General features: G+C 47.3%; 1 protein-coding gene across 2 annotated transcripts in view; it reads right to left on the reverse strand.

Moving 5' to 3' along the window:
* Nucleotides 1-1051: 1051 nt before the first annotated feature.
* DNMT3B (DNA methyltransferase 3 beta) overlaps nt 1052-19686 on the reverse strand; it is a 51135-nt gene continuing 32500 nt past the window's right edge. For both annotated transcript variants that reach the window (XM_081916793.1, XM_081916792.1), the window contains 14 exons: nt 19242-19383; nt 17963-18109; nt 17319-17363; nt 16310-16389; nt 14831-14943; nt 13076-13259; nt 12155-12239; nt 10891-11036; nt 9381-9471; nt 9122-9270; nt 7750-7835; nt 7115-7184; nt 5799-5917; nt 1052-4183 (listed from right to left, as the gene is read on the reverse strand). In XM_081916793.1, coding sequence (XP_081772919.1) covers nt 4042-4183; nt 5799-5917; nt 7115-7184; nt 7750-7835; nt 9122-9270; nt 9381-9471; nt 10891-11036; nt 12155-12239; nt 13076-13259; nt 14831-14943; nt 16310-16389; nt 17319-17363; nt 17963-18109; nt 19242-19383 — 1599 coding nt within the window. In that variant the 3' untranslated portion in view covers nt 1052-4041. The remainder of the gene's footprint in view (nt 4184-5798; nt 5918-7114; nt 7185-7749; nt 7836-9121; nt 9271-9380; nt 9472-10890; nt 11037-12154; nt 12240-13075; nt 13260-14830; nt 14944-16309; nt 16390-17318; nt 17364-17962; nt 18110-19241; nt 19384-19686) is intronic.

The raw sequence follows: 19686 nt of genomic DNA on the forward strand, positions 1-19686 counted from the left end.
GTTACATCGTTTCATGCATGGACTTCCCACCCACACATCCAGAGTGTTTCTTCAGACTCTTTTCTACTGAGTTATATATCAAGCTCTTATATGTTACAGGAGAAAGAATAAGGAAATCGTAAGGCTTCTCCTTACCCACCAGCTATTAAGTGAATTTTGAATTCACAGACGCTTATGCCAGAACAAATGTATAAGTCTTTTAAAGTGCTGCAAACTGGAGTGTTGTGGAGATTGCAACTAAATAGGGAACACCAAGCTGTTTGATCACCTGAAAATGTGGTACAGTGGTACCTCGGGATGCAAACAGGATCAGTTCCAGAGCCCCGTTCACATCCCGAACGGAATGCAAGACGTGACGATGCGTCTGCGCGTGCCATGTTTCGCCGCTTCCGCACATGCACGTGACGTCATTTTGAGCTTCTGCGCATGTGCGAGAGGCGAAACCCAGAAGTAACGTACTCTGTTGCTTCCGGGTTGCCGCGGAGCGCAAATTGAATGCGCTCATCCCGAAGCACATTAAACTCGAGGTATGACTGTATTAAGCGTTATTATATTGTGACAATCTTTGTTACTAATCATTCAGTCGTATTTTTGAAAACAAGCAGGGTGCTTGGCAATCTTACTTTTGACAGCTTGCTCTTGGTTTCATTTTACAGACGGGGCACCTGCACCTCCTGGGATACAGTCATGGCTGCATTTAAGAGCAATTTAAGAAACTGCCTGGGGTTCAGTTATGGGTAGCTCACCAGCATGACAGAACTCTCCTCTCTTCTGATTCCCAGCAACATCCCTCCTTCTTCCTACAGATTTCTCCAGGCAATATGGTCCTTAGCATGAAATAACCAAGACTGTATCTGCAGTTCATTTCCCTTCTTTTCAACATTCTCATGGAATGCCAAACTCCTGTGGCTGGACAGACTTTAATCCAATGGCCAACAAAGATGCAAACTTGTGTGCATTCCCAATATCCCCCAGCCACCCACTCGTCCAGGGTGAGAAGTAAACCACTCCCAATTAAGACACATCATTAAATAAAGAGAGAACGAACAAGTGGGTGCTCAGTTATAGAACACTGACTTTAATTAAACAATGGAAAATGTTCGAGGTAAACTCTTTAGTAACCAATTGTTTTCATTTCCAGTAGAAAAACAAAAACGAAACACACAAACACAGAAAAACACAACAGCACCCAGTTTCCCCCTTGCAAAGGCTCAGATGTTCACTTTGGTACTGAGCTTCCACTTCACGAAGCTCATAAAAATCAAAACAATAGAAACAAACAAAAAGAGAAAAACAAGTTTGTCATATGTTTTTATAAAAACGATAGTATATAAAAAAACAGTTTTGGCATCAAAAATTCTAAAAATATAGCACCAACGAGAGACAGGAAAACCTTATAAAACATTGTCACAACAACATGCCTGAAATGCATCTTTAAAAAGAGGAAAAAATGCAGTAAAATAGTGGATTTTGCCCAGCAACAGACATTATAGTTATTGCTACTTTTTGTGCAAGTTTCACAAGTAGACAGTCGCCTCAGTTTCTTTTTCTACCTTGCTTCCTACAACTTGTCCTCCTCTGATGGAGGGTCTTTCAAGTCGTACTGTTTTTAGCAAAGAAGCCTAAACTTGTTGAAATGGCAGATCTGGTCTGGAAAACAAAATAATGAAAGAAAATAAAGGACAAGAAGGCACATATGGTTAACTCCCTTTCTTGAGTTACATACATTTCCATTTCCATTCCAGCAGTTTTATTTCCATGGACAAAGCTTGGGCTCAGAGGAGCCAATGTGGTTTCTGCTCAGTGGCTCACTTGCTACCTTTTTATCTTAAGATCCATTCATGCGGCAGGAAAATCAGTGGAATTCCAGCACATGGGAGGGTCATGGTTTCAAGTCCAGGTATTCCACATAAGCCAGACCTGGTACCCCCCCCTGTAATGTGTCTTCGGAGGCATCTCTGCTCAAGATTACTGGCGTTCATTCTCAAGCAGAAAGTAGAGGCTCCAGCTTAGTGTAGGGCCAATTCACTACTCCAGTGTTGGCAGTTTCTTCAGCGGTGGCACAGATGAGAGAGATGATACCTGGGTCAAGCAAAAAGTAGAGGAGGAGGAGGAAAGCTTCCTTCTCTGGTTTGAATCTGCTTCCCTGAGCTGTTCCTTCCTGAAGGACCCAGGCGGTGAAAGAGACAACATCCAGCCAACAGCCCAATCTGATGCAATGCCTGCTGGAGATATATCTGGGCAAAGCTGACATTGCTGCAGCTATGCTGGGGAGCAGAGGAGGGCATCTCTGCCATACTTAGTATGTTCCCCGAGCAAAATATTTTTGGCTGTTGTTCAGTGGGGGAGCTTGGAGCACAGCTTGGATCTGTACCTTAAAATACTGATGGCCCATGGGGAACAAACTTTGTTAACAATCTCCGACGTGTCCACTAGGAAGGTCTCCTGCTCACAAGCCAATGGAGCGAATGCGAGGAGTGTGTGCCCACAGTCGTGCCATTCTGCCTATCAGTGGAGCGTCCTTTTCCCCCTGAATGATTCTTATTTCTTGGCCAGCCTTCTACCCATTCCGCTTTTCCATCAAGTCAAGCGCTATGGCAACCTCCATAGCAGTCTTCCCCAACCTAGAAGCCACCAGATTGAGGAAGGCTGCTCAAGAAGTTGTGGGCTAGAAAAGCACATCCGCACAGCTGCCTGATCCGAAAAAGGTCTCCTTTCTTTGGCAAGTGGCACAGAACCAGGAGGCATGTGAAAAGATCTCTCCAGCTCCATGGGAAAGAACCCATTGAGTTGCATCATATCCACTGTATCAAACGCTCCTTCTTAGCACATGGCAGTGCCCTGATGGGTGGAAAGAGAGACGACCTACAAAAACAAGTTGCCCCAGCAGACGGATGTCATTTCCTTTCCGTAACAAAGCCAGTGGTACAAGGTAATGCCAACTGAGGGTTGGAGGAACGAAGCTAACATTCATGAGGAAAATAGCAGCATCAATAAGTTTCAGACCTGATGTCCCTCTGCATGAAGTCCTGTTGGGGACATTGCAAACAAAGGTCAACGTGTCCTACAGGTTTTGAGTCCACAGCAGCATAAGCATTTGCAGAATTTTTTGGAGGGTGGGGGCCAAATGTGAAGCTCTTATTGCCCTTTGCTCAACCCCAAAGGCCAAGAGATCTTCTCTGCCCCTCAGGTGAAACAAGAATTTGTGGGGAAGCTCAGAGGGGCTCCTGCAAAGGGCTCTGGGTCACTTTAATGGGTCTGTGCAAGAAAAATCCAGGTGGACTGTATGTTAACTTCAACAGCATGTTTTTTTTAAGATAGATTAGTAGTTTAAAAGTATACCTGGATGCATTTGGCAGAGTTGGGTGGTTGGGTTTTTTTTGCTCTAGCCACTATAATTATCCCACACTTGTGTTTCAGCTAAATTCCTCTTGAGGAATTTCCACCATTCACACATAACGCTGAAAAAAGCAGCAGCAAAGTGTCTCGCTTTTTAAAAAAGTTTTGTTCTATATATTTATATATATTTTAGAAGTTTAAAAAGAAGGATAAAAAGGAGAAGAGTCTCCTCGTCTTATCCTGATTGTTTCCAGTGTACAAAACGCAGCAAGGCAGGATTGTTGCTGCAATTTTGGTTTTCTTCATGATTGTCCCTGGAGAGATTCTGTCGCTCATCCTTTTAAAAATTATTTTTTCAAGTTTGGGGGGTTTTCGTACAGCCCCGTCAGAAAACTGCCTCTCAGTCGGGCAGCGACTGACATTGATCTTAGGGGGGAAATGTTTGGCTAATGCTGCAGTCGTGTCCCTCCATGGACACAACAGTGTTTTGCACGGTGAGTAAACAGAGGTCTTTTGACCTTTTAGAAATGTCAGTATTGATGGAAAGGAGCATTCCCATCCTTCCAGTCTCCATGGTGGCGCTTGCAGATGAGATGCCGTGTTGTGGGTCGCACTTGCAGGAGGGTGTCGTTTCAAGCTCTTTGCCGCCCTCCTCTCCCAAGGCTGCTTGCTCAAAGGAGACCTGGGCAGCCCACCTGCTCCCTAGTCGCAGGCAAAATAATCCTTGAGAGGAGCAAACAGGTGGCGGATGACCGGGACACTCCATGCCCTGCCAAGCAGCTTCTGGCGAGTTCCACGCCCCATGTTGGACAAGTCGGTGTAATGGTGGGGGAAGCCAAAGATCCTGTGGTAGAAGCAAAGAGAGTGGTTAATTTAGTTTCTCTGATTTGCCTTAAAAAAAGGAAGCCCCAAAGCAACGTACAGTGGTACCTCGGGTTACATACGCTTCAAGTTACAGAATCCACTAACCCAGAAATAGTACCTCGGGTTAAGAACTTTGCTTCAGGATGAGAACAGAAATTGTGCTCTGGTGGCGCAGCGGCAGTGGGAGGCCCCGTTAGCTAAAGTGGTGCTTCAGGTTAAGAACAGTTTCAGGTTAAGAACGGATCTCCGGAACGAATTAAGTACTTAACCCGAGGTAGCACTGTACAGCCACTAAACCTATAATAAAATTACATAAGCAACCTGAAACCTAGCAACAAGACTATCATATGCCGGGGAAACAAGACGTCTCTGCCTATTGCAGAAACGTCGTTGAGGGTGGTGCCCAGATGGCAGGGCTGGCCCAAGACACTTTGGGACCGCAAAATGGCATCCACCAGCCCCTCGAGGGAAGAAGAGGCGTGCAAAGATGTACACCCGGAACAAGACGGGATTAAAGATTTACACTGGGAAGAATGGAGGGAGGAAACTGGCCGAGCCTCATAATACCCCCTGAGAGGTCATTTTCCAGCTGCCACGGGTCAGATCCTGCCTCCAAGGATGGTGCTGCAAGTGCTGCCGTGGTGGTAGCAGTCCTTGGAGGCCGGAATTGCTACCCCATGGATACGGCCGCCCGAGGTGGTTGCCACATCTTGCCTCTTGAATGGGCCAGCCCTGCAAGAGGGCTTCCCCAAAGACAGCGCTCCATAGACAGGGAGCAATCACGGAGAAGGCCCGTTTTCTCCTCAATGCCCTTTGGATGTGATGTGCAGAGAAGGGTCTCCACATATGGTGATGATTCCAGGGTCTGGGCAGGTTCACATGAGGAAATGTATTGTGGTCTCAAGCCATTAAAGCCATTAGAGGGGAAACCAGAACCTTGAATTGCTGAAAACTTTTCCATTCTGCCAGGTCTATGCAGAAGAATGGCTGGGACAACCGAGCCAGATGAGCGTGATATTATTATTATTATTATTATTATTATTATTATTAGTCAGGCAAGTTAGAATACACCCATACCCCACACCAGTCCACGGATGTTTCTTTTTCATTCTTTTGGTTTTAACTTGCTTTTAACATTTATGATTTTACTGTATGGTTTTATATAATTTTAAACTATTTTAAACTACTGTGATTATGATGCCAAGGAATAGATAATTATTTTTCTCAAATAAATTTAATTGTTTTGCTTCATTTTCCCCCCCCAGGGCGTAATGCATTTACATTTATGTTTTCAAACGTTAGTGATTTGGAGACCTAGTTAGGTAACATGCAACTGATAAGTCTAATAATGAATAACAACAGGAACATATCATAACAATTGCAAGAGTGGTAGAAGTAACTACTCCATGGCAAATAATCTTTAACATGCACTCCTTTGCGGGAAAACAAAAATTTGCACCTCTTGAAGAGAGGCTGAAGCCCCAACTGCTCTGATGAAAAGAATTTCCTGGGCAGTCCCTGCCTTTTTTCTTTCATCTCTCCCTCTCCCCCCCCCTTGCCATGCGCCATTATTCCCCCCCCCCCTTGTATCCCACCTTTCCAATTCAGTGCACCACAAATTGTCGTCCTTGCCATTCATCCGCACTGGGAAAGTCTGGGCTTTCCCCTGCCTGATGGAATTAGACTTTGTGGTGATGGTCTGGACCTTTTTCAACTGAAAGAGAAGAAAAGCAAACATTTTAAAAAAACACACACACAAATGACCACCCTAAAGGACCCCTGACCATTAGGTCCAGTCGCGGATGACTCTGGGGTTGCGGCACTCATCTTGCTTTATTGGCCGAGGGAGCTGGCGTACAGCTTCCGGGTCATGTGGCCAGCAGGACTAAGCCGCTTCTGGAGAAGCAGAGCAGTGCATGGAAAGGCCATTTACCTTCCCGCTGGAGAGGTACCTATTTATCTACTCACACTCTGACGTACTTTCGAACTGCTAGGTTGGCAGGGGCAGGGACTGAGCAACGGGAGCTCACCCCGTCACGGGGATTCGAACCGCTGACCTTCTGATCGGCAAGCCCTAGGCTCTGTGGTTTAACCCACAGCGCCACCCACGTCCCTACAAATTACCACCCCCCCCCAAAAAAAATACAAACGCCTCAGTGTGAAGGTTTCTAGAAAGTGGTAGCATTAATGCCGTCCGGCAGAGGAAGGGAGGGAGGCTGGCTCTGTCCAGTGATTTTAGGCTTCTCATCCATCAGCCAGAAATGCGCTCAGATGTCACTGGTATGCCTTCAAGTGGTGCGCAGGGGGGGGAGGGGGGCGAGGTATTTTGCCCAGAAGGCAGCTAAAAATATCCAGATGAGAAGCAGCCACTGGGAGGTCACTGCGGGCCCTCAGGAATGCGAAAGAGGGTCTTTGCATCTCTTCCTCAGAGGGGACAATGTCCCCTTAGTGGTGCAACCGCCCCCTCCAACCGAGAGATCCATTTTGGGCTGCATTTTGTCACATCTGTGGAATGTCTGAGTTCCTTGCTCACAAGTAGAGCAGGGGAGAGACAGAAGGGAGAGTGTCTCGCCGTTTCGTTCGGCATAAAGAGCCTCACATGGGTGGGAAAGGGGGGGGAGGGCAGCAGGAAAGAGGGGTTGAGGAGAGGGGCACCCCAGGTTCCACTAGAGATATAATACAGGCAATTTGGGACATAATTTGCAGGACGAGAGACCCAGGGGGCATTCCATAGCCCAGCCCTTGGCCAACCTGGAAAACCTTCCAGTTGTTGTTGGTCAACAACATGTGGAGGTCAATGGGTTGGCAAAGGTTGTCGTTACCTTTCTTCCCCCCCGGATCATTCATAAGAATGGAGGGGGCATAAGAATGGAGGAACTAGTTGAAATGGAGGGGAAAGTACCAAAAATACCTTGGCTGTTCTGCCGTACTCCAAGCAGTCCTGAAGTTCAAGTTTATCCGTCGTCGAAGCTACCAGGGGCCTAAGAAAAGACAAAGCAAATTACTCTCATAAGCCACTGCCCCATTGTCCTCCAAGCTTATCGTTTTGCAGCAATGTTCGGGAACTTTGGCCCTCTATATGTTGCCGAGCGCATGTTGTTGTGGTGGTGTTTGAAAAGGTTCAGAACTGGATTCCTGAAATGATCCAGGGCATGGAGCGACTCAACTACAAAGGTTGCAGCATTTGGAATTTTTTAGTTTACGGAAAAGGCAAGTAAAAGGCAACAGGGCAGAATTTATAAAATTATGCATAGCGTACGGGATTTCGCAACCTTTGGTCTCCGGCTGTTTTTTGGACTACAGTTCCCATCATCCCTGACCACTGGTCCTGCTAGCTAGGGATGGTGGGATTTGTAGTTCAGAAACAGCTGAAGACCCCAGGTTTGGGGAACCTGGGAGAGGGATGTTTTTCTCCCTCATCACACTGGAGCTTGTGGAGATCCGATGAAGCTGAGCGATGGAAGATTTGGAACAGAGAAAAGGAAGTCTTTCTTCATACAGTGCAAGAGCAGGAACTCCCGCCCACAAGAGGGGCTTCTAAATTACCTGTTCATCCCAGGCAGATTCCCCCAGAAGTATCGGGCCCGGTGTGCAGCCGAGACTTTGACGGCATCAATCATAATAGGGTTACACTGAAGACAAAAAGGGACGGCAGTTAGGGACAAAGCGGTAGAAGGACTAAATTCACAATTCCTTTGACAGCAGGATTAGATGCAGCTGGGGGGAAAGAAGCAACTCCAAAAGTCAGAAAGATGAATTACAGGCTGCCTCATGCGCTGCCATGGTTAGGATAGTAGTAGCAGTGGCAATGACAACAATAGTACTAATTCTAGCACTATGCTGTGAATGACCTGTGATCTTCGGGTGAAGGGCAGTATACAAATCAAATAAAAAATAAAATAAAATATATATACTATATAAAAATAAAAATACAGGCCTTTTCAACTACGAAATGCTCTCCCCATCGTTATTGACTTTAAGACAGTTCTGTTTACCCTGGCACCTTGCTTTTCATTTGGATCACATCATATGACAATCTCCTACTCTGTTTGGTTTTCACCTTGCAGTTGGGTGGGGTAGGAGTCAAATTGCTTTGGGGGCATTTTGTATAATAAGCAAAGAATAAGTGCAATAACTTACTAAAAAAATACCCTGCTCCTGCCAACCTAGCAGTTCGAAAGCACGTCAAAGTGCACGTAGATAAATAGGTACCGCTCCAGCGGGAAGGTAAACGGCGTTTCCGTGCGCTACTCTGGTTTGCCAGAAGGGGTTTAGTCATGCTGGTCACATGACCCGGAAGCTGTACGCCTGCTCTCTTGGCCAATAAAGCGAGATGAGCGCCGCAACTCCAGGTAACTTCTAAGGTAAAGGTAAAGGGACCCCTGACCATTAGGTCCAGTCGTGGCAGACTCTGGGGTTGCGGTGCTCGTCTTGCTTTATTGGCCGAGGGAGCCGGCGTACAGCTTCTGGGTCATGTGGCCAGCAGAACTAAGCCACTTCTGGCAAACCAGAGCAGCACACAGAAACGCCATTTCCCTTCCCGCCGGAGCGGTACCTATTTATCTACTTGCACATGATATGCTTTCGAACTGGTAGGTTGGCAGGAGCAGGGACCGAGCAACGGGAGCTCACCCCGTCACGGGGATTTGAACTGCCGACCTTCTGATTGGCAAGTCCTAGGCTCTGTGGTTTTACCCACAGCACCACCCGCGTCCTGGTTCTACCTTCTAGTCTGCCCCTATTAGAACCCACCATGCGAAAGCAGGATCCATGCCTTCAATTAAATAATTGCAAACACATTTTGCAGAGCTCAAGGGCGTTCTCAGTCATCCTCTTTTTTCTCCCTTTTCATTTTTGTTTTTCAAAAGCTTCTGGCCCTTGAGGAAAAGACTGACCTTCCCCCCCCCCCAGCCTTTACCTCCAGGAAACGAGAGATGTCCCTCTTGTCGTTGATGCGCATGGCCACGACATTCTCAAACAGCCAAAAGAAAGGGCGCTCCTCTCCGGCTTTGGGGCGCGTGTAATTGAGAAGGTGGTAGAACTCGAAGAAGAGTCGCCCGGTCCCCTCTGCAAGGAGGAAGACGGGTGGGTCAAAGGAATGTAGGACATTAAAAAAATAATAACTTCTGGGTTGAGGAGCCAAGCTGAGAGCCCCCATCCTTCCAAGGGCTGCTTACCATACAGGCCCTTCCTGGCAGGGTTGACGATGGAGAGGTCATTGCAGGGGCTTCCGCCAATCACCAGGTCAAAGGGGCCCCATTCGTCAATCTGCAACAGGGAAGCAGAGCAATGGGTTTTGCAGGGTCAAGTGCAAAGTCATGTTGCCTGTCTTGTTTGTAAATCCCAGGCTTCTGGGACTTCACGAAATCAGTGCCGGATTTACGTATAAGCTAAACAAGCTCTAGGTTGGGGCCCCACTCTCTTGGGGGCCCCCAAAAAATTAAAGGGGGGAAAACTGGATGTGCATTTCCAAAATATAAGATAGAAAACAAATGAAATAAAACCTACATACAGCAACAGTGTTTTGTGTTGTGTAGGCTCCTATGATGTAAGTAATGGGCCCCCAATCATTTTAAGTTAGAGCTTAATAATTATTTCACTTTTAATATACTTCTTCTTAATTGTATTTCAGTTCAACAATTACTTTGATGTGCAAATGGCTTTAGATACCTACCAGGTCCATAAATTACCATATAGCATATATTCAACACAAAAAACAGCGACAATTTGTTGTTGACAAAGGACAGCTGGACATATAAAGGGCCCCATTACCTTCAGTAGCTTAGGGCCTCATCAGACCTAAACCTGGCCCTGCACAAAATGACCACATCGCAGAAGACCCCAGAAGAGCCAGACAGCTGGGTCAGGCCCAAAGGAGCCCAGCATCCTCTTCTCATCATGGTTATTTATAATAAAATAAACATCTTTTAAACCACAATCAAGCACTATATCAGTTCTGTTCCATAAATAAATGTATTATCTGATGCTTTTCTTTGTGTGTCTCATCCACGTGAGGTCATAGCTGTCAACTTTTCCCTTTTCTTGCGAGGAATCCTATTCGGAATAAGGGAATTTCCCTTAAAAAAAGGGAAACATTGACAGCTATGTGAGATGCTCTCCCCAAGGAGGTTTGCTTGGCACCTTGGTTATATCTTTAGGTGCCAGGCAAAAACATTCGTCTTCTCCAAAACCTTTGGCTAATTAAAAAAAAGATGACCTTTTAAAGTGGAGTGGGGAGGTATTTGTCTTTTCCCCCCCTTGTGCTATTATTATATTACATACTTGATGTTTTATGTTGTAAACCACCGTATGGTCTCTTTGTGAAAGGCAGTACATAAATTTAATACAGTGGTACCTCTAGATCCGAACGGGATCCGTTCCGGAGCCCCGTTCACATCTAGAGGTAAACGTATCTAGCGATGGCACGTCTGCACATGCACACGTCGCTTTTCGCCGCTTCTGCACATGCCGTCATGTTGAGCATCTGTGCATGCGGCGAAACCCTGAAGTAACGCGCTCAGTTACTTCCAGGTTGCCGCGGAGCGAACTGTAACGCGCTTAACTTGAAGCAAATTTAACCCGAGGTATGACTGTAAATAATAACAGACATCTTGACCTGTCTTCCAATACAACCAGCCAGTAGCCTCAGCCACGAAGTCTCAACTGGACCACAGGGAATCTCCTTACATTTTTCTTGGTTATGTTCCTGACGTCATGCACGTATTTGATGTTCCCTTCGTGCCGCACAGTTCCCACAGCTATGGACTCCTCGCAGATCTCAGAGGCGACGTATTTCTCCACCTGGATGCCAAGATCCCGCAGGACGAGGTAGCCTAAAGAGTCAAAGCACCACGGGTGAGGAGATGGGAGAGGTGGCCCAGCAAGATCCCTCGTGATTCCCCAGCCAACAGCTCCAACTGTGGGAGCCAAGATGCGCAGGGCGTCCACATCCCGACAGAAACAAGAGACTCTCAGGAGCTGCAGTGTTGATGCGCATGCTCTGGCCAATACTGTGGCATGTAAAATGACAATTTCCCGGTGCACGTTTTGTTCACACACAAACACACACGCACATCATGCATGCGCAACATTGTTTGATGAGGAATAACACTGCCAACAGAAGATCGGTGATGGGACCAAAACAAATCACGAATGTCATGGGACAGCCTAGAAGATGCAGGACAGGGGAAGGGAGATGGACAGAGATAGACATGGGGTCAAATGAACCAGACTGGCCTTAAGGAAGGAGGGTACAGGCTCGACCACCACTGTGGGATGAGCTGTCCTTTAGCGGTGATGATGGCTGTTCTCGTCCATCCTCACTATGACCTAGCAAGGCAGAGCAGCATTTTTTTCTCAAGGGTTATCAACGAACATTTTTCACAGCGCCATTACTACGCTACAGCTTGTGCCCAGCGCAGGACCACCAGGGCATTCTCTGCGCAGGGGGCAGAGATACACTCGTGGTTTTTAACCTGAAGGAAGGGTTAAGGAATAGTTTTGATAGCTATGGCTGGATCTCCACTGATCTAAAAAAAAAACAACCGCTAAGAAAAAGGAGTTGTAAAGCCCTCAATGAAATTTTCCATTGGCTAATGTACAGTGCCCCAGTGTCACACTTTTATAACGCATTTATAACGTTATAAGGCGCCAGTATAGATCAGTCCTGCATGGACACATGACGTCCTACTTTTAACATTGTAATGTGTTATTAAACCATCAGGAGAAAAACAAAATGGTGAGATTGACACAGTGAATGATGGACCTGCCCATCAGCTAAATGACCTACTCACTGCCCTAACAAACCTGTGGTTTGAACCCAGCTTCTAGCACATTGGTGTGTGGCCCTTTGGATGTTTTGTTGTGACTGGGGCAATCCAGTCAGATGGGCAGGGAGCAAGAAACAATTCTATAATTCTCAGACATTGAGTTTGTTGAGGGGGTCTCTCACCTGTTGCAATTCCATCAAAGAGAGACAGCACTCTGATTGGCCTCCTGTTTGCCGCTGGGATGGCAGGGTAGATTTTTGGTGGCTCCTGTGAGAAGACAAGGGGGGGGGGGAGAGAGAAGGAAATGGCACCACCAGCCGCCAGTTGCCCATCTCTCCCACTGGCTTAAGTTCATTGCAAATATAGGAAGCCTCTTCTAAGGTTGCCACATGCAAGAAGTGGGAATCCTATCCATTAAGAAAATCAAACGCACAAGTTTCACATCACCAACTGGACCTAAGAACGTGGCGTAACAATAGCCTGCAGGATCAGGCCAATGGCCCATCTAGTCCAGCGTCCTGTTCTCAGAATAGAATTTTATTATTACGGTCACAGACCAGTTCCGGGACCCTTACAATATCAGGAAAATCATAAAACACAACAGGAATACATTGAATTGCAATTGGGTATAACAGAGACGAAGACAGGAGTGCCTGGCGTGCTCTGGTCCATGGGGTCACGAAGAGTCGGGCACGACTAAATGACTAAACAACAACAACAACATAACAGAGACAATTCAGATAATATTCAGAAAATATATATTAAATCTTGATCACTAAAACAGAACGTAAAATTGTCATTTAAAACCTTAATCATTTTGGTAGTACAGCTTGTTCCCAAGCTCTCGCACAGAAATTTGCCACCCTTAGCGTGATCTCTAGATCCTTGTCCTCTACCAGGAGTTTTAGGCATTGAAATTCGGACCCATTTGGAGATTTTTGTATAACAGGAGTGCATCCTGTTCTCACAGGCAGCAGCCAGATGTTTCAATGGGAAGCCAAAAAGCAGGATCCGAACATCAGAGCATCTCTACAATTCTATAATTCTACTTTAGGGCAGGTGGGCTACGCTGCCCCCCTTTAACCACACCCCTATTTCCTTACGTATTCCAGCCCCTTCTCGTCCGTGAAGAACTCCTTCAGGCGGGTGTTCCAGTCGCCCCTCCTCTGAAGCATCCCGTGACGCTCTTGCGGCTGGCACATGTAGCAGCTCCAGGGGTCCTCCTTTCTGGCTGCGTCGGCCGCCCCGCGACCCACTAGCAGGTTCAGACAGTCCACACAGAAGCACCTGCACAAAACAAGGGAAGAGGAACGGGGGGGGGGGGGGTCCCGTAAGTGTCAGGAGTGCATGCAGGAGCCAGGCTCTGCGACCAGTAGGGCTTCGCAGACTGGGGCCTTCCTGAGTTTATTCTGGGGAGGCAAAGTGCGGCCACACAGGTGAGGCTGCTTGGTAACTCGCTGCACCTGGTGGCAAGAGCCGGGAAGGGATATAAGGTCAGCATTTTCCCTTCGGCTCTTTGCCACAGCAACACATTTCCTGCCCTGCTGCGTTTGGCTTCTTGCTTCCTGATACTCAGACCTTTGACTTGCTTCTCAACCCTCGGACCCTTGACCTCGTGACTCCCTGTTTCCCGGTTCTCGGACCCTTCTGGACTCTCATTCCTGCTCCCACCCGCCATCTTGCCCCCGGTCCCAATGTCCTCAGCCGGGACTTCGATCACCCATAGACCAGACTGTGACAGTAAGGCTGGGCAGCTCCTCTGTTCCTCCACAGCCAGGAGGTCGGAATTCTGCATAACGCATTATCAGTAAGGCCAGTATTACTATGCAACAGTACGGCCCGACCACAAAACTGGAAGGAACCAGTTAAAGGGGAACCTAACGGCCGAATGTTACAAAGAAAAACAACTCCAGATAAAGCACAAGGAGGGTTCTGCATGTACAGCAAAAAAGGGGGGGTATCTGAGGAATTTTCTTCTATATAGAGTGCATTATTAGTAGTAGCAGTAGTAATAGTAGTAGTAATAGTAGTAGTAGTAGTAATAATAATAATAATAATAATAATAATAATAATAATAATAATAATAATTTTTTATTTGTACCCTGCCCATCTGGCTGGGTTTCCCCTGCCACTCTGGGCGGCTTCCCACAAAGCTTTAAAATACATTAAAATGTCACACATTAAAAACTTCCTTGAACAGGGCTGCCTTCAGATGTCTTCTGAATGTCAGGTAGTTGTTTATCTCTTTGACATCTGATGGGAATGTGTTCCACAGGGCGGGCGCGACTACCAAGAAGGCCCTCGGCCTGGTTCCCTGTAGCTTTGCTTCTCGGCACTGGACCTCAGCGTCCGGGCAGAACGATGCGGGTGAAGTAAAGGTAAAGGACCCCTGGACAGTTAAGTCCAGTCAAAGGTGACTATGGGGTGCAGCACTCATCTCGCTTTCAGGCCAAGGGAGCCAGCGTTTGTCCACAGACAGCTTTTTCCACGTCATGTGGCCAGCAGGACTAAACCGCATCTGGCACAATAGAACACCGTGACGGAAACTAGAGCGCACGGAAATGCCATTTACCTTCCCACCGAAGCGGGACCTATTTATCTACTTGCACTGGCGTGCTTTCGAACTGCTAGGTTGGCAGGAGCAGAGACCGAGCAATGGGAGCTCACCCCGTCACGGGGATTCGAACCGCCGACCTTCTGATCAGCAAGCCCAAGAGGCTCGGTGGTTTAGACCACAGCGCCACCCGCAATTATTATTATTCCGCCCAATACAATTGCAGCTAGCTCAGGGGTTTGGTTCCAAGGGTTCTGTCAGGGATGCTGTAGTTTGGATTCTTGAGACAGGTGAGGTCTCTCACCTGAAGCAGTTGGCATTGTCGCAGAGAAGCAGCTCGTTCCCCGCGCAACAGATGCTGCAGTAAGCCTGGTACCCGTCTTCATCATACATGTAGAAAAATTCTAGGAACTGAACCTGCGAGGAAAAGAGATCCATGGCAGATTTAAACAGTTTCCGATTGCCTGGGTGACCCTAGGCCCAAAATAAGTATCAGAAGCTGCAGAGAAGGCCAGCCACCCCCAGCCTGGCCCCGTCCACATTTTTTGGACTACAGCTGAGGCTGATGGGAATTGTAGTCCGAACCGTCTGGTAGGGGCAAAGCTGGGGGCATCTGCAGTATTTTTTATTTAGCAAAATTTACATCCTGCTTAGCTGTACAAAAAAACTCAAAGCGGTTTAACAAAAAGAATAAAAGGATAGTGAAAACAATTAAAACAATGGCAGATTTTTTTTTTTTTTAAAGTTAATATTTCCATTGGACCAATCACATATTAAAAAATATTTATTTGGTGGTTGGGACATTCCAAATTTAAGTAGCTATTGTGAAGCAAGCCAACTCAGCCATCCAGTAAGAGAATGCAGTAGTCAACACTGGAGAATATAGAAATTGATGGTGATCCTATAAGGGTATTAGCTTTCATGAAAAATAAGCTTTGATTATTGAGTTAGTTTACAAATCCCAATGCAGTGGTACCTTGGTTCTCAAACTTAATCCTTTCCTGAAGTCCGTTTGACTCCCAAAACCATTCAAAAACCAAGGCATGGCTTCCGACAGGATGCAAGAGCCAGTCGGAAGCCGTGTCGGACATTCGGCTTCCGAAAAACGTTCACAAACCGGAACACTTACTTCCGGGTTTGTGGCATTCAGGAACCAATTTGTTCAGGAGCTAAGCCCTTTGACAGCCAAGGTACCACTGTACACTCACATGATTTAGAATATGGTAAAAAAAACGGGCAATTTTAGGGCCAGGACAGTCACCTATAATTCCAATACAGCATCGTCCTCTATTTCAAAATAAAAACAGATTATATAATGTGAATGTTGCAAGGACTCCATTTATATTGTTTGAAAGATTATTGTAGGAAAAGACAACTTCTTACAGCAGCAAAAATGAAAGTCCATTTAGAGAACAATCAAATTTCATGGCTGTTAGGGTATCAGTGGAGATCAGCTCTTACAAATACACAAATTAAGAACGAAGCGAGAAGGAAACTAATAGAAGACCCCTTGGACTTCATTGGGAGTTTTTAAGCAGAGGTCAGACGGCCATCTGTCATGGATGCTGTAGTTGAGATTCCTGAATTGCAGGGGGCTGGAGAATCCTATGTCTCTATGACTTCTTACAGAGGCGGAACAGTGCCAATTCCGCAAATTGAAGCGGCTTTCGTGGGGTAAGGCGATCTCGCAGGTAAACTGGTCCGTGTTGTTAAGTAAGGCAATGGCCCTGAATGAAATGGTTTGGAGGAAACCGCCCCCCCCCCAAATCACCTGGACGCTCACCTGGCAAGTCTCGCAGAGGCCCCCTTCGAACAGGGGGTGGGTGGTCACTGGATTCTTCTTCCCACATGACAAGCAGCTGTCTGTTCAACGAGAGAAGGACAGGTCAGTAGAGTTTTAACAAGCACTCCTTAGGGTGCATCTGACAAAATGGTCTCAGCGTTCAGCCTGGAGAGCAGGTTGCGATTTGGCACTTCTGCGCATGCGCGAAGCGTGATTTAGCGCTTTTGCGCATGTGGAACCACCGTAACCCAGAAGTAACTCGTTCCAGTACTTCCGGGTTTCAGCATGTCCATAACCTGAAAAAACGCAACCTGGAGTGTCTGTAACCCAAGGTATGACTGTATGGCAACCCTATTTTCATGGGCAGTTGAAGGTGGATGATCCTTCCTCTTGCATAAATTTCTCCAACCCTCTTTTCAAGTCATCCAGGTTGATGGCCATCCCTGCGGCAGGGAGTTCCACAGTTTACCTACGCGCTGTGTGGTCAGCATCAGCAACCTGAATATTATTCCATTCCATCTGCTACTGACACATGACGAGGAGTATCTGCAGGCGAGGGGGGTGGTCCACTGGGCCTGAATCAGGCCAGGTTTTGATGCTGAAGGTGCTCTTTACCAGGGGTCCCCAAACTAAGGTCCGCAAGCTGGATAAGGCCTGAGGGACTCGTTTATCCAGCCCTCAACACACACCCCCGCCACACGCTCTTACTGGCGCTGCACTGCGCAGCTGCCCACTTCCAGGTCAGAGGAGCACCTGAAATAGCTTGCGCGTATGAGCAAGCGTTATTTGCGCAAGCGTAAGCGTTATTTCCGGTGCACATCCGGGTCGGAGGAGGCCAGTGCACATGCGCACAATCTATTTCCAGTGCTCCTCCGACCTGGAAACGCGCTGGAAATACCGTGTGCACACGCGTATGGGCACATGCTCCCCTGCCCTCTGGCCCGCCGCGTGATCGGCGCTGGAGACACCGGCCCGAGGCACAGTAAGTTTGCTGACCCCTGCTCTTTACCTTCCAAGCTCTTCTTGTTGTGCCTGACTTCAGAAGCCATCGACTCTGGAAAGAAAGCGGCAACGGCGAGTTAGCAAGTGAAGTGCCTCTCCGTGGAGAGGCCAGGACACAAACACACAGGCGGCAAACTGTGCTTCCTTAAAAGAGTTTCAGAGTTGTACGAAGAACCGGCTTTCTATGTTCTATAGGATTAAATGGCACATACGCACTCCATATCCCTGCCTACTGACATCAGACAGGAACCTGGATGGTACTCTTTTCGACAACTACTAAAAACTTTGTTTAGACACACTGACCCAGATATGCAGAACACTGACATCTGCTTTAATCTGCTTCTAGCTTATCGCTTATTGTAATTATAAACTGAATGCTATTTTTATCTTTGTTGTATTCCTTTTGTAAACCACTATGAGTTCGTTTGTTTCTTTGCAATCGAGTGACATATAAAATTTATGAAATAATTCTTTTTTTAAAAAAAATCTCCCTGCACATAGAACACTAGCATGTCAGGGGTTTTAGCCTTATACACTTTTATTATGTGAAGTAAGGGTTGTTGTTGTTTCATTAAAATTGTACCTCTGCAGGTGCCCCTCCCTCCCTCCCTCCCTCCACACACCCCAACCCCAATCCGGCCCCAATCCTACCTCTGCTCTGGTTCTCCTCCGCCTGCTCCTTGTTGCTCCCATTGCAGACGTTGGTCTTGAGCCGCTTGGCTGGGGGGGCAGGTTCAGGGGAAGGCAATTCAGGAGCGGCAGATTCTTCAGAGCTTTTCTCCCTGAGGAGACTGCTGTCTGCAGAGAAAGGACAGCTGGCTTTAGTTGGGACAGACATCTTCTTTGGCAGGCAGAAAGGGGAATGGTTTGTGGGCAGGTTGGGGGTCCTGGATTGTGGGGTTCGCCATCCCCACAAGGAGCCACAGAGGCCTTCTTCAAAGATTGCATCCTGCATAGGGAAAGCTAGTAGGAATGTCCAGCACCAGCAAGCCTATGCTGAAGATAAAACGGTCAGGCTCCCTGTCAAATATTCAAGCTGTGAACCCCGTAATTCTGCACTGTGAACAAATGTGGAGAATTTGTGTGTAGGCAGCAGGCCACAATGTGATAAGAATTTTAAGGTCTTAGATATATAATAAATGTACCAACCAAGCACGTACATAGATCGGCACAGGAAGACCGACCTGAAACCATTTTTAATTTCCAAACTGTCATAAACTGACCAAATATTTTCTCTGCAATGTCAAAGGAAAATGGAAAAGCCTCCCCATTGTCTTTTCCTTCACAAATCCTGTCTTAAGGGTATGTCTGTGTTTGAATAGGGTGAGCCTGTGACCTGGCTCAGGAACTAAATATCATTACTAAGTATTTATCATTACAAAAGACTGGCAGGCTCCCCAGGCAATCCAATCAAGTGACCATTGAACAGGTAACCTGGTAGACAGGAGGTAAACAAAGCACTCAGATTTCTGCTGTAGACTGCCCTTTCTGTGATGTAGGTCTGATGTATCTGGGGGGGTGGTCTTGAACTTCACCACTTCTGTGATATATGTATGATGTTTCTGGGGGTGGTCTTGGACTCCAGGGAGGGAATTTAAAATGTCTATATAATGGCTTACACACCATTGTTCTGGGTTCCTCCTCCTTTCCTGCGGGTGAGGGGAGCACCCTGTTGCAACAGATCAATGAAGATCAGGCTTACTAGCTGCTTTGCTTCTCAATATTCTCTGGTTGGCCTCTGTTATTTTCTCCTACCAACAGGGAACCTACGTAAGGACTCTATATGGGCTCTTGGATACCTCATAAGGGAAAAGGGGCAGATGTTTGTTTACAACAACAATAACAGCTCTCCCAGGTTCCCCTGGGCTCCCACTGCCCTCCTTGCTGGGTTTCCTCGCCCAAGCCCCGCCCCCCCCGGCCAGGTCCTTACCTGAGGTCTTGGGGGGCTTCAGTCCTTTCCCTCCGGTGGGCTTGAAGCCATTCATGGCCCACTCCACCATGGGCTTCAGCTTGTCTTCGAGAGAATCCCCTGGGGCGCTCGAGAACGACTTGCCCGCTCGGCTGCTTGCCACCTGCCAGGAGGAAGAGGAGGAGGCCTTACAAAGGTGTCGCAGAGCAGGTGAGCATCCTGGATTGTGCTGCCTAAATTCCCGCCCTGGCTGCTTCACGGCAGAGCGGGATGCGCAAGGCTCCTTGCAGCTCCTACCTGATATAGGTTAGGACCTATAAAGTCCCATATGCCCTGGGCCCAGGCTACCCAAAAATGTTGGTCGGCATCCGTCTCTCTTGGGAGACAAGGGAGTGTACCTCCAGGGGTGTCAGCAATACTGAAGTGGCCTCTTCAGGGCACAAGCCTGGCTAGTGTATGTGGAAGT

This window comes from Podarcis melisellensis, assembly GCF_964234715.1.
Source record: "Podarcis melisellensis genome assembly, chromosome: 6".
Lineage (NCBI taxonomy): Eukaryota > Metazoa > Chordata > Lepidosauria > Squamata > Lacertidae > Podarcis > Podarcis melisellensis.